Below are 12,887 nucleotides of genomic sequence, written 5' to 3'. Positions count from 1 at the left end.
AGAAAGCAAAAAGGCTGATTTGCTTATGCAGTGACTCTTTACAGAAAGAGAATGCTCCTTCCATTCATTCTCGCATTCAGGGAGACATTACACTGGATAGTACCCGTTGTATGTATTTGTACCTTCTAGTCTTGGCTAGCAATTTACAGACACATTAAGGAGGGGAATATGACTGAAGGAGGATATTTATTATGTTGTTATATTGAACTTAACATCAGCATGTAAACAGAAGCTCTAAAGGTAAATGCGTGGCCCATGTAAATGGAAAAGGCTTTGGTAGTTTAAATGGTATTGCAAAAAGGATTTTTAAGAGCCCAATAGGATTTTACTCCCAAGAGGAATGTCCTTGCTAGGCACAGGCAGCTACTTCTCCAGTAGTTAGAAAGCAAGGAAACAAGTTGTTGCATGAAGCTGTGAATTATCTCTGCCATAGAACTAGACTTTGCGCTGGTTTCAATCAGCCTGCTTTCATTTACTTTAATAGAACTATGCTGATTTATATTAGCAATTATACAGCAGCACCCGGAGATTTTAAATAAATTTATGGGCCTTTTAAAAATAGTCAAGATTGGCTTGTTCTTCTTCTGTCTTTCCTACATGGGTTGGCAACACCCCTTAGGAAAGCTAAAATACAATTGTCTACACATCAATGGCATTCCAGTGAAGACTTATTTTTTTAAAAACAAAACAGAATCCTTATAAAAATGTTCTTTTGGCTGCCCAGGTTTTGATTTTGGGGCTGCCTGTGAAACTTATTTAAGTCTTACTTCTAAGGTTATTGGGGTCTAGGGTAATATGGTTGACACTGCCAGTGTGCACTTATGATTTACTGATGCTCATCAAGCAATAGAATGACTTGTGGAAAAAGACACTAGGGAGTGGCAGCAGAAACCGCCCTATTATCAGGTTGGGGCTGTTGCCTTTGTAGCAATGAATGGCTGCCACAAACCCCCTCCTTTTCATACATACATCACCATCTAAGACAACTATGTGCACGCACATTTTTGGGAGACAGTAGTTGGCATCCTCACCTGTCATCCGTTACATAAACCAATCCTGGTTTTTCTTCCAGCAAACTGCATTCAGAAGATTTCTCGCTAGACTTTAAAACTGGGCTAGACTCTGTCCTAATTTTCAAATCCTGCCGACTACATCAATTTGTCCCGTCCAAATATCTCAACTCTCTTCTAATGCCCGCTTTTTTGGCTAATTAACACCCTCTTTATCTCTAGAACAACTGCTGTGGTGTGCAAAGGAATGAACACAGAACTCCTTATCTATAGCAACTACCCAAATTTATTGCTATGAACACAGACACTCCCTGCAAGTCCTCTTGTCCAGGGGCTTTCCCTCCCTAAAGCTCCACTTAACTCAGTGGGTAAAGGTCTGAAGCCTCCATTCAAGTCCAATCCAGTCTCCAAAGTACAATCTAGTCTTCTGTGTCCTCCAGCAGAGTCCTGGCAGTCCCCTTCTCCTATAGGACTGGGTCAGGTAGCCCTCTTGGTCTGGTTCCCTCCAGGTCAGTGTCCGGCTTCCGGCTGGGTCAGTGTCTGGCTCCTTGGCCCTTCTGAAGCAGCTTTTTATCCTTTGTGTCCCATTAAGTGCAAATGCAGCTCAGCTGTGAGCTAACTCCTTAGCTCATTCAAAGTCCCATCAAGGTCAAATGAAACTCAGGTGTCCAACCAGGTCTCCATTGGCCTTGATTGATTACAACTGTGGAGCCAGCCCTGTCCTTCCCAGAACTGTCAACCAGCTGTCAAAACATGGAATCGCTGTCAACACCACATCATCCACCTGATGATCTTCTGATCTTCCATTACAAACTCTTGCATTTACTAAAGGTAGTCTCCATGTTAAGGAGCAAATTCACACTCTTTCATTCAACTTAAGAACATAAGAACAGCCCCACTGGATCAGGCCATAGGCCCATCTAGTCCAGCTTCCTGTATCTCACAGCGGCCCACCAAATGCCCCAGGGAGCACACCAGATAACAAGAGACCTCATCCTGGTGCTCTCCCCTACATCTGGCATTCTGACTTAACCCATTCCTAAAATCAGGAGGTTGCGCATACACATCATGGCTTGTACCCCATAATGGATTTTTCCTCCAGAAACTTGTCCAATCCCCTTTTAAAGGCGGCTAGGCTAGACGCCAGCACCACATCCTGTGGCAAGGAGTTCCACAGACTGACCACGCGCTGAGTAAAGAAATATTTTCTTTTGTCTGTCCTAACCCGCCCAACACTCAATTTTAGTGGCTGTCCCCTGGTTCTGGTATTATGTGAGAGTGTAAAGAGCATCTCCCTATCCACTCTGTCCATCCCCTGCATAATTTTGTATGTCTCAATCATGTCCCCCCTCAAGCGTCTCTTTTCTAGGCTGAAGAGGCCCAAACGCCGTAGCCTTTCCTCATAAGGAAGGTGCCCCAGCCCCGTAATCATCTTAGTCGCTCTCTTTTGCACCTTTTCCATTTCCACTATGTCTTTTTTGAGATGCAGCGACCAGAACTGGACACAATACTCCAGGTGTGGCCTTACCATCGATTTGTACAACGGCATTATAATACTAACCGTTTTGTTCTCAATACCCTTCCTAATGATCCCAAGCATAGAATTGGCCTTCTTCACTGCCACCGCACATTGGGTCGACACTTTCATCGACCTGTCCACCACCACCCCAAGATCTCTCTCCTGATCTGTCACAGACAGCTCAGAACCCATCAGCCTATATCTAAAGTTTTGATTTTTTGCCCCAATGTGCATGACTTTACACTTACTGACATTGAAGCGCATCTGCCATTTTGCTGCCCATTCTGCCAGTCTGGAGAGATCCTTCTGGAGCTCCTCACAATCACTTCTGGTCTTTACCACTCGGAAAAGTTTGGTGTCGTCTGCAAACTTAGCCACTTCACTGCTCAACCCTGTCTCCAGGTCATTTATGAAGAGGTTGAAAAGCACCGGTCCCAGGACAGATCCTTGGGGCACACCACTTTTCACCTCTCTCCATTGTGAAAATTGCCCATTGACACCCACTCTCTGCTTCCTGGCCTCCAACCAGTTCTCAATCCACGAGAGGACCTGTCCTCTAATTCCCTGACTGTGGAGTTTTTTCAGTAGCCTTTGGTGAGGGACCGTGTCAAACGCCTTCTGAAAGTCCAGATATATAATGTCCACAGGTTCTCCCGCATCCACATGCCTGTTGACCTTTTCAAAGAATTCTATAAGGTTTGTGAGGCAAGACTTACCCTTACAGAAGCCATGCTGACTCTCCCTCAGCAAGGCCTGTTCGTCTATGTGTTTTGAGATCCTATCTTTGATGAGGCATTCCACCATCTTACCCGGTATGGATGTTAGGCTGACCGGCCTATAGTTTCCCGGGTGCCCCCTCTTTCCCTTTTTAAAAATAGGCGTGACATTTGCTATCCTCCAATCTTCTGGCACTGTGGCCGTTTTGAGGGACAAGTTGCATACCTTAGTCAAGAGATCTGCAACTTCATTCTTCAATTCCTTAATAACCCTTGGGTGTATGCCATCAGGGCCCGGTGACTTATTGATCTTTAATTTATCAATGAGGTCTGAAACATCTTCTCTTTTAACCTCTATCTGACTTAACTCCTCGGTTAGGAGGGGCCGTTCGGGCAGCGGTATCTGCCCGAGGTCTTCTGCCGTGAAGACAGATGCAAAGAACTCATTTAATTTCTCTGCCATCTCTAAGTCTCCTTTTATCTCCCCTTTCCCTCCCTCACCATCCAGAGGGCCAACCGCTTCTCTGGCGGGTTTCCTGCTTCTAACATATTTGAAGAAGCTTTTATTATTCCCCTTAATGTTGCTGGCCATGCGTTCCTCATAGTCTTGCTTGGCCTCCCCTATCACCTTCTTACATTTCTTTTGCCACAGTTTATGTTCCTTTTTATTCTCTTCATTAGGGCAAGACTTCCATTTACGGAAGGAAGCTTCCTTGCCCTTCACAGCCTCTCTAACTTGGCTGGTTAGCCATGCGGGCACTCTCCTGGATTTAGTGGAACCCTTCTTTCTTTGCGGTATACACCTCTGCTGGGCCTCTATTACTGTTGTTTTAAGCAGCCTCCATGCACTCTGGAGAGACTGGACTCTTTTTACCCTCCCTTTCAACCTCCTTCTAACCAGCCTCCTCATTTGAGGGAAGTCCGCCCGTCGGAAGTCAAGGGTTTTTGTTAGAGATTTGCCTGGTATTCTTCCCCCAACGTGCACGTCAAAACGGATCGCAGCATGATCACTGTTCCCCAATGGCTCAGTAACGTTTACATCTCTAACCAGGTCCTGCGTACCGCACAAAATTAAATCCAGAGTCACCTGTCCTCTGGTGGGCTCCGTGACTAGCTGATCTAAGCCACAGTCATTTAGCACGTCAAGAAATCCGGTTTCCTTATCGTGACCAGAACACAAATTGACCCAGTCAATATGAGGATAATTGAAGTCCCCCATGATTACAACCCTGTCCTTCCTTGTCACCTCCCTGATCTGTTTCCTCATTTCAAGGTCCCCATCAGATTTCTGGTCTGGAGGACGATAGCACGCCCCCAGTATTACATCGCTGCACAAGCCTGGTAATTTAACCCACAGAGATTCTACGGTGGAGTCGGACCCACCTTCAATCTCTACTTTGCTGGATTCTATCCCTTCCTTAACATAAAGGGCCACCCCACCTCCAACACGCCCCTGCCTGTCCCTCCTGTAGAGTTTATAGCCTGGGATTGCGGTATCCCACTGATTCTCTGCATTCCACCAGGTTTCCGTTATGCCCACTATGTCAATATTTTCCCTTGTCACCAGACATTCCAGTTCTCCCACCTTTGCTTGTAGACTTCGGGCATTCGCATAAAAGCATTTATACACAGAATGCCCCAGGATGGGCTGCTTATTCGCTCCTTTGTCCCCGCATCCTCTCATTGTGCCAAACCGTCTATCACATCCCATCACCCTACCTTTCCCAATTTCTTCTCCTACCCTGCCTTTGTCTTGTTGTTCTCTAACCTCCCCATCCTCATCCCATAGGGATGAGGAGTCCCGAACCGGATGCCCCTCGGCTCCTGTCGGCCTTCCCCCAGGGATCAGTTTAAAAGCTGCTCTGCCACCTTTTTAATGTTATGCGCCAGCAGTCTGGTTCCATTCTGGTTCAAATGGAGCCCGTCCCTCTTGTACAGGCCCCGCTTGTCTCAAAACGTTCCCCAGTGCCTAACGAATCTAAACCCCTCCTCCCTACACCACCGTCTCATCCACGCATTGAGACCCCTGATCTCCGCCTGCCTAGCTGGCCCTGCACGTGGAACAGGTAGCACTTCAGAGAACGCTACCTTTGAGGTCCTGGCTTTCAGCTTCCTGCCTAAAAGCCTAAATTTGGCCTCCAGGACCTCCCAGCTACACTTGCCCATGTCGCTGGTGCCGACATGCACCACAGCCGCTACCTCTCCCCCAGCACTGTCTACCAGCCTGTCTAGACGAGAAGTGATGTCTGCAACCTTCGCACCAGGCAGGCAAGTCACCATGCGGTCCTCACATCCGTCGCAAACCCCCCTCTCTATGTTTCTAATAATCGAATCCCCCACTACAAGAAGCCCCCGACCCCCCTCCCGCCGAGGAGTATCCCGAGTGCGCTCGGATACGGGCCCATCCCCTGGAGAAGGAATCCCCCCTAGGGGATTGTTTCCCTCCTCTCCTTCTAGTACATAAGAACATAAGAAGAGCCCTGCTGCATCAGGTCAAAGGCCCATCTAATCCAGCTTCCTGTATCTCACAGTGGTCAAAGACACAAGATAAGGTACAAACTTCAAAGCACTAAGAAGCTGGAAATTCCAGCTGTCAAGTTTAATTAGTATGATAAATGAAGCTAGGCTGAACAGATTAGTTTCATTTAGAAATACACTCCCAGCTTGAATGTAAGAGCAACTGAACAAAGAACATTTTGGATTTTAGAAATATAATTTAGACAGGCTTTCTTTAGAACCAAATACAGTTTGGCAGACACAGGGAAAGGCTATTTTACACCAAAGGTTCAGGTTAAATGGATCACAATACTTGTTTACTTAATAGTTATTGTTTAAAGGTGTAGATTATGCTCAAGCCATGTAATTCAAATTGCAACAGCTCATAGACCTGGAATGTGAAGGAAAACAACACCTCACAGATAAGACTTCTCTGTATGACTTCAAAGGACTCAAGGCCCGCCTATCATTTTTAATTGGAACCAAGAAGAGTTACAATTCAGGGACAGATTTACAACATACAGGAAAGACAGATAAGAAGTAGTCAGGAAGGAAGATATCTCTTGGCAACATAAATCAGGGTATGAGACTAAGAAAACACCCAATTAGGAACATTTTAATGAGAAAGTTTTAGTAATGCAACTTCTTATCTTGTTTGACAAATGGAGGCAGCTGGACAGGAACAAGATAATATGAAAAAGCCCCTAATTGGCAGAACATTCCAAAGGACTTCTGTCAGAGCCTCTAAGCTGACAGAGAAAGCTGGATTTAATTAAAATAAAGAGAGAGGTCTCTTAAAATCTTTATTTACAATAAGAAAAGAGTTCTAAAAGAGAATCCTTTTGTACAATAAGGGTTTAGTTTGTCCTGAATTAAATAAATGAAATTACTCCACTATAACAGATCACATATGAAGAATTACACATGAGATAGAGGGCTTAGTTTAAACAGAGGTTAGCAAAAATAAACAAAGACATACCAAAGGCCAGCAATAAATGAGTAAAGAGTGCCATCTAGTGGTTGTTAAAATATATGTTTTCAGTTTGTAACTTGAAACTAGCCAATCAAAAGTTTATACAGTGATCTATCTCTGATGTCATAACCCCAGCCAATGACAGTGTGAGATTTTCAAATAAAGAAGTCAAAATGCTATATAAGCAAAAGGCTCACACTGGAACATGGCTTTTCTCTGAGAGTTCCCACATAGCTCCCATTGCTCTCTCCTTTTGGACAGGAGTCCCTGAGAAGCCCATTGCTGGCAATGAATAAAGCTTGCAGACGATCACCACTCTTGCCTACTGAGTTTGCTTTTGAACTTTGCTGCTGTCCTTGCAACATAATGTTTAATTACAGGGTGTACATGCTCAAGAATACAGATGATTTACTTTTGATCAACAAATGGGTTCTGATTTCTAACATTTTTGTTGTTGCCATAAAGTAATCAACCTCAGCTTTACATTATCTCTTTCTCTTTCACTTATGAAGAATTCCTCATAGCACCTCATTTCTAACCATCTATACTTGATCAAAAGGCCCACTGCTCTCAGTGGAACTTTCTTCCAAGTTACAGTGCAAGTCTACTCAGAAGCAGTTGCATCACAAGGGTTCGCATCACCCAGTACGGGAGGCCAGTGCATCACCCTCATGATGAACTGGCATAACAGCTGGATCCCAGCCTTGCCTCCCACTCCCTGCCCACCCACCCTCCCTGTGCCCTGAATGCCTCCCTCCTTCCTCCTCCCTGGCCACCCTAGAGCCTTCTGTTGGCCCAGCTCAGCCAATGCAAGGCTTGGTACATCTGTCAGCGCAGAGGCTTATTTTAGCTCCACAGGCCGACACGCCTCTGCGTGCTGGCCTAGCCAACTCCTGAGAAGGTGCAAACATGCCTGATGGCCTGATGGCATGTTTGCGAACCTCCTAGGTTGGTACAAGGGACTGGTACAAGGGACTGGTACAAGGGCATCCTAGGCTGGTACAAGGGCATTCTCAGGATTGCACCGCACGCCTGACTTCTCTTTTTTAAAAATTAATTTTAAAGTTAGTTTTACAGTACAGGTCCAACCTTGTTATACACTGATTTTTAATACACAAATTTGACTCAACACGAATGAGAAGGAATGTGCTGATCCTGGAGAAGGGGAAAAATGCATCCCTTTAAAATCACAGTTTTAAAAACTGCTTATCTTACTGTTGTAGAGAGACAATCATGCAAGAGATTACAGGCATGACCTAATAATCCATGGATTTCTTACCCATGGAAAAACAATTTGAGGGTACCTGTTCTTTTGTGATACTTCTGAATGTTACATCCATTGCATAGTATGGCATTGTGGGGAAGTCCTTTTTTATGGTCTTCAGTGTACAAGGGAAGGGATTGTTATTTTTAAATCAACTTGATTCAATGAGCAATTCCACACTGATGCTCAAATTTCTACAATACAGGTTAAGTCTCATTTGTGAGGGTTCTGTTTCCAGAACTTGGTGGATGGCAAAAATTGCATTAAAGCAAATCCATTTAAAAAACAAAGTCCCTTTGCTCTGGTGATTTAAAAATAGCCTTGCTGATCTTTGTGATGTAAGCTCTCCAGGCACTTAGAAAGGCTTCACTTCTGAGCCAGTGACCCCTCCCTTCACCAATGCAGAGTGATTACACAGACCTACAAAATTGAGGGTCAGAAAAGTTTTTCCCAAACTTTATGGTGGTTTGATATGAATTTGGGGTGCCAATTCCAAAAATGGCATCCATTTTGCCCCATCACATCTAGTTTTGGAGACACGGCATAGCCTCTTTAGTGAATGGTTCAAGCAGCTTGTCAAGAAGGGAGTTTCTCCTTTTCAGGCAGAGTTGCAGAATGTGGCTTCAAGGATGGAGCTTGCAACCCAGCAGAGATTACACAGACACAAAGGAAATCCACCACCAATTAAGTCTGTATTTACAAGTACTTACAGCAGCACAGAGGAGATAGTAAATTATACACCACACATGACTTTCCAGGACCACAAATGACCCACAAGTGAGGGCTCTCTCAGACTTGCTTATAAGGATCTGTGAGCCAATCAGGATGGGTGTTGCATCATCCTCTTACTACACCCTGTCTTGTGATGCAGGATCTCATCCCTGTGATTGCATCAGCCACATACATTTACATTATAGTGCATTGGGACCCTGAGTCATGATGCCTCAGTACTTTACCTATAGGCTGCATGGAATACATTAGGCCCTGCCTTATTCAGGCCTGCAAATTCTATCAGGGTTGTGCTCTAACCCTGACACAGCTTCCTCATGAAGAAGCCACACCATGGCTTCCTCATGAGGAAGCTGCTTGAATCATTCACTAAAGAGGCTATACTATATCTCCAAAACTAGATGTGATAGGGCAAAATGGATGCCATTTTTGGACTGGCACCCCAAATTCATATCAAACCACCATAAAGTGGAGAAGCCCAGTATAACACTGGATGCAGCGTAGGTTAGGATCAGGCTGTCCAACCATCAGTCTTCAGAAAGGAACCAAGGAGCTCATCTTCCCCATGTGTGGCTAGAATAGATACATTTTATTGGACACAAATTCATGACTACTCCTGCTATATTGTATCTAGTAGGGGTTCAGTTAGCTGAAACTGATAGACATATAGGAAACACCTTTATGGTGCAGTGAGTTTTAACTGCATAAGTGAATGCACATCAACACCTAAAATGTAGCCTAATTTTTCACAGAATCTATTAAAGTTATCTATAAGGAAGGTTTTCCTTGCTTTGGTCAGGTTCATTCACTGTAGCTGGTGTATATGAAACAAGCTTAGCTCCAGAAGTAAATCATAAAAGAAGTGCCAACAGAAGCTTATTTGGAAAAAGTACAAAGTGAACACAGAACAATGAACATGGCTATTTTGCGACATACATTCTTCTGAAAAGAATTCAAAGAGTCATTGTGGCACTGTGAATAGAGTGTGAGGTTTGGCCTGGGAAAACATCAGTTTAAAACCCCTCTTTACCCATGAAACCCACTGGATGACCTTAGGCTAGTTACCATCTTTTCACTTAACAGTTTTGTAAAGAGTGGGGAGGGAACCTTGTTTATTTCCCTAACCTCCTGAAAGGAAAGGATAGAAATGTTATAAGTAGAAGATTAATACATAAAGGAGATATTCCTTTCCCCCCTTTTAGTATTAGTGTCATAGAACAATTGTTTTCCATTAATTTTGAAAATGCAAAGTGGTTTTAATGTTTTCACACCTGATAGAGACCTTTTTCAACACCAATACTTTTTGGTGTCGGTTGGCTACAAGAATTCCTCTCTCCTGAGAGAATGAATCTTTCCTCTGAAAGAAAGGAGTCCATCTTGACATCCAAACCATTCCCCTTTTAGAGAGGGCTGATATCAAGTGTTTTGGATGCTCATATAACTCCATTAAGCCATGTAATTTCCAGAAATGTTTGGGTTTGGAAGTTTGCTGCTATCCCGTTAAGCAAACAACCCACTTTGCACAGATAGTCCTTGACCTGAGGAGATAAAAGGCCCAGATTTTTGTCAGTACCAGAAATCATACAGAAGCTTTATAGATAGATCATTTTCCTGAATGAACCCAGGTGACAGCTGGGGGGCAGTAGACAACAGTAGGTCACTAGCATTAAATGTGCTTCTAAATGTGAAAGGTACAAGAAATTCACATTACACATTTATCTCCAAGTGTAATGAGGATTTACCATCCTATTTATGCCGATTCTAAATATATTGAGGATTAGATTATAAATATGAAAGAGGAGAAATAAAGTTAAATATAGCAGAGAGCCGAGCCTAATGATTAGTTTGATCAGATCGTAGGCCTTGGGGACAAAGTCTCATTAACTCAAGACTGTAGAAAGTATTGGGGTAAATCATCTAATTCTTGCAGTAAACTTGTAAGCATTTTGCCTTCTTCTTAGTCTACTTTATTTAGACCAAATGATATGTGCCTTTGTGTGCAGAGATTGTGTGTGAAAATAGCTTTGGTTCTGATGTAGCAGTACTAAAACATTTAAATATATTTATAGGATATACAGAAATCTTGAATGTATGAAATCGTAATTTGTGTGTGTGTGAGAGTGTCTATGTGTAACCCAAATGCACACCTTGGCAAGACACAAGGCTAGTGCAGGTACGCAAAGGGGCAGCCTCCTCAGTGTGTGGGTACTTTAGGTTCACAATAGTCTTTAATTATTGACCTTTTGACCTCGTAGTGGATTAGCTATTGTATTGTGATTCTTGGCACACAAGTGCCTTTTCAAGGTACAAATATTTTGGTTTTAAAGTCTCAACGTTGTAGTATATAAAATGTCTGTGTTAGGAATCCTAGACTGAACAGTTAGCTTCTACTGATAAAACATTATTTCAGGTTTAATAATATTTCACTAACGCATATAATACAGGCCTAAATTGCTGAGTTCCTTCTTTGCATAGTAAATTTTCTTCTGTATTGTAGATTCTGTTCCACTTGCTTGCATCTGATGCTTCAGAAAGCCATTGTGATTTGAAAGAAGGTGGCTAAGAATAAGGGGCAATGAGGCAGTTCCTGTATTCTAAACCGGTGTACCTGATAGAAGACTCTGGAAGATTAGTGCTGATGTTCAAATCATCCTTTAGGGCTTGAAAAATTCTTTGCATTTTTACCTAATTAAAAAAAATGGGGGGGGGGGAGAGAGAGAGAGAGAGAGAGAGAGAGAGATGGGGTTGTCAGGATTGCAAAATTCTTATTGTTTATGACTACTGGAGACACATTCCACTGATGCAAGTTCTTAGGTGTCAGGAACAACCATCTCCTCCCTAGGCCTCACTGAAGTGCATAGAGCTTTCAAGTATCAGACGATGGCCACTGAAGTCTTGGAATGGCTATACCAACCTCTGCATGCTAATTTTGCTCTCCCACCCTGTCTGGTTTCCTGGCTTGGTGGAGCCTGCAGAGGCCCAACACTGCTGTCTGTCTCTGCTCCCTTTCCTTTTCACCAGAGCCTATAAGGTCCTGGATGAACAATTACAGTAAAAGGGAAAACATCAGGCACCTGCATTGTGTTTAGAGTACACTAAATTTGCTACCCTCACTCTTTCAATGTCAAGGTGTTTGCCAAGAAGCCCCTGAGGGTTGGAGAAGATTTTAGGGATGAAGGGAATCTTCTAAGGTACCCTGTCAGTTCACATGGTTTGCTATCACAGCATCTTGGGACACACCCAACACATCTTGCCAAGGGAAGATGGATAGTGATAGGACAGCCAATTTTCAGGGTAGCTCTTCTATGATCACTAATGCATTCATTGACATACATTGATGATGACAACATACCTTGGTAAGCTTTAGAGAAAATCCAAGATTCTTTGAACACGGTTTCTCATTAAGAGAATGCAACATGTAAGAAGCTGCCTTATATGGAATCATATCATTCATCCATCTAGCCTATTATTACCTCCTGGTCAAGGCTCTCCAGGGTGTCTTTCCTGGAACAGCTACCTAATGATAATGACCTTTCAGCAGGATATACTGGGAGATACTAAAGCTGGCTCTTCAGCACAGAAAGCATGCATTATACCACTGTGTCACCCAAAATCTACACAAGGATTCTCACACATCATTAGCCAGTCACACATCACCATTGTCGATTCTTCATCCCTTTCCAGTAGTATTAAATCTTCCTGAAGCCTAGCACATGTTTATTTATGATTTTTAATGCTTTATTTTTGTTCTATGTGAATAAAAAAGCTAACAAAAAAGAGCATTACCTGGATATAATGTTATAAGTTGCATGTTTTAAAAAAACAGAAAAAAAATGTGGGAGAAAAAAAATCACAAATAGATACATGACCAAAATTAATCTATATATCAATACACTTCATGCAGCTTATCAAGGAATGGCCTCCAGATAGTCTCAAATATATCTATGCATGACTGATGCCGATATGCCATTTGCTCAAAATGTTTGTTTATGATTTGAAATCAAGAATGTTCTCAAGATATTAAAAGACATGACCTGGTCAAAGATGTTCTAGGTTACAATGCTAAGTGTGATTCCCTGGAAATAAGATTCATTGAAATCTATGAGACTTGCTTCAGATTAGATAGGAATCAGAATAGATTGTATGTAGCAACAAATTCATTAAGGCTGCAATCCTATCC

The 12,887-nt window shown here is 43.0% G+C and overlaps 1 protein-coding gene across 1 annotated transcript in view; it reads right to left on the bottom strand.

Moving 5' to 3' along the window:
• Positions 1–9,959: 9,959 nt before the first annotated feature.
• LOC136636570 (spermatogenesis-associated protein 7 homolog) overlaps positions 9,960–12,887 on the bottom strand; it is a 90,683-nt gene continuing 87,755 nt past the window's right edge. Inside the window, exon 11 of the mRNA XM_066611711.1 lies at positions 9,960–11,392. Coding sequence (XP_066467808.1) covers positions 11,267–11,392 — 126 coding nt within the window. The 3' untranslated portion in view covers positions 9,960–11,266. The remainder of the gene's footprint in view (positions 11,393–12,887) is intronic.

The sequence above is a fragment of the Tiliqua scincoides genome, chromosome 1 (genome assembly GCF_035046505.1).
Source record: "Tiliqua scincoides isolate rTilSci1 chromosome 1, rTilSci1.hap2, whole genome shotgun sequence".
NCBI lineage: Eukaryota > Metazoa > Chordata > Lepidosauria > Squamata > Scincidae > Tiliqua > Tiliqua scincoides.
The sequence above is the reverse complement of the archived record's forward strand: the minus strand, read 5'-3'. Positions and strand labels throughout refer to the sequence as shown.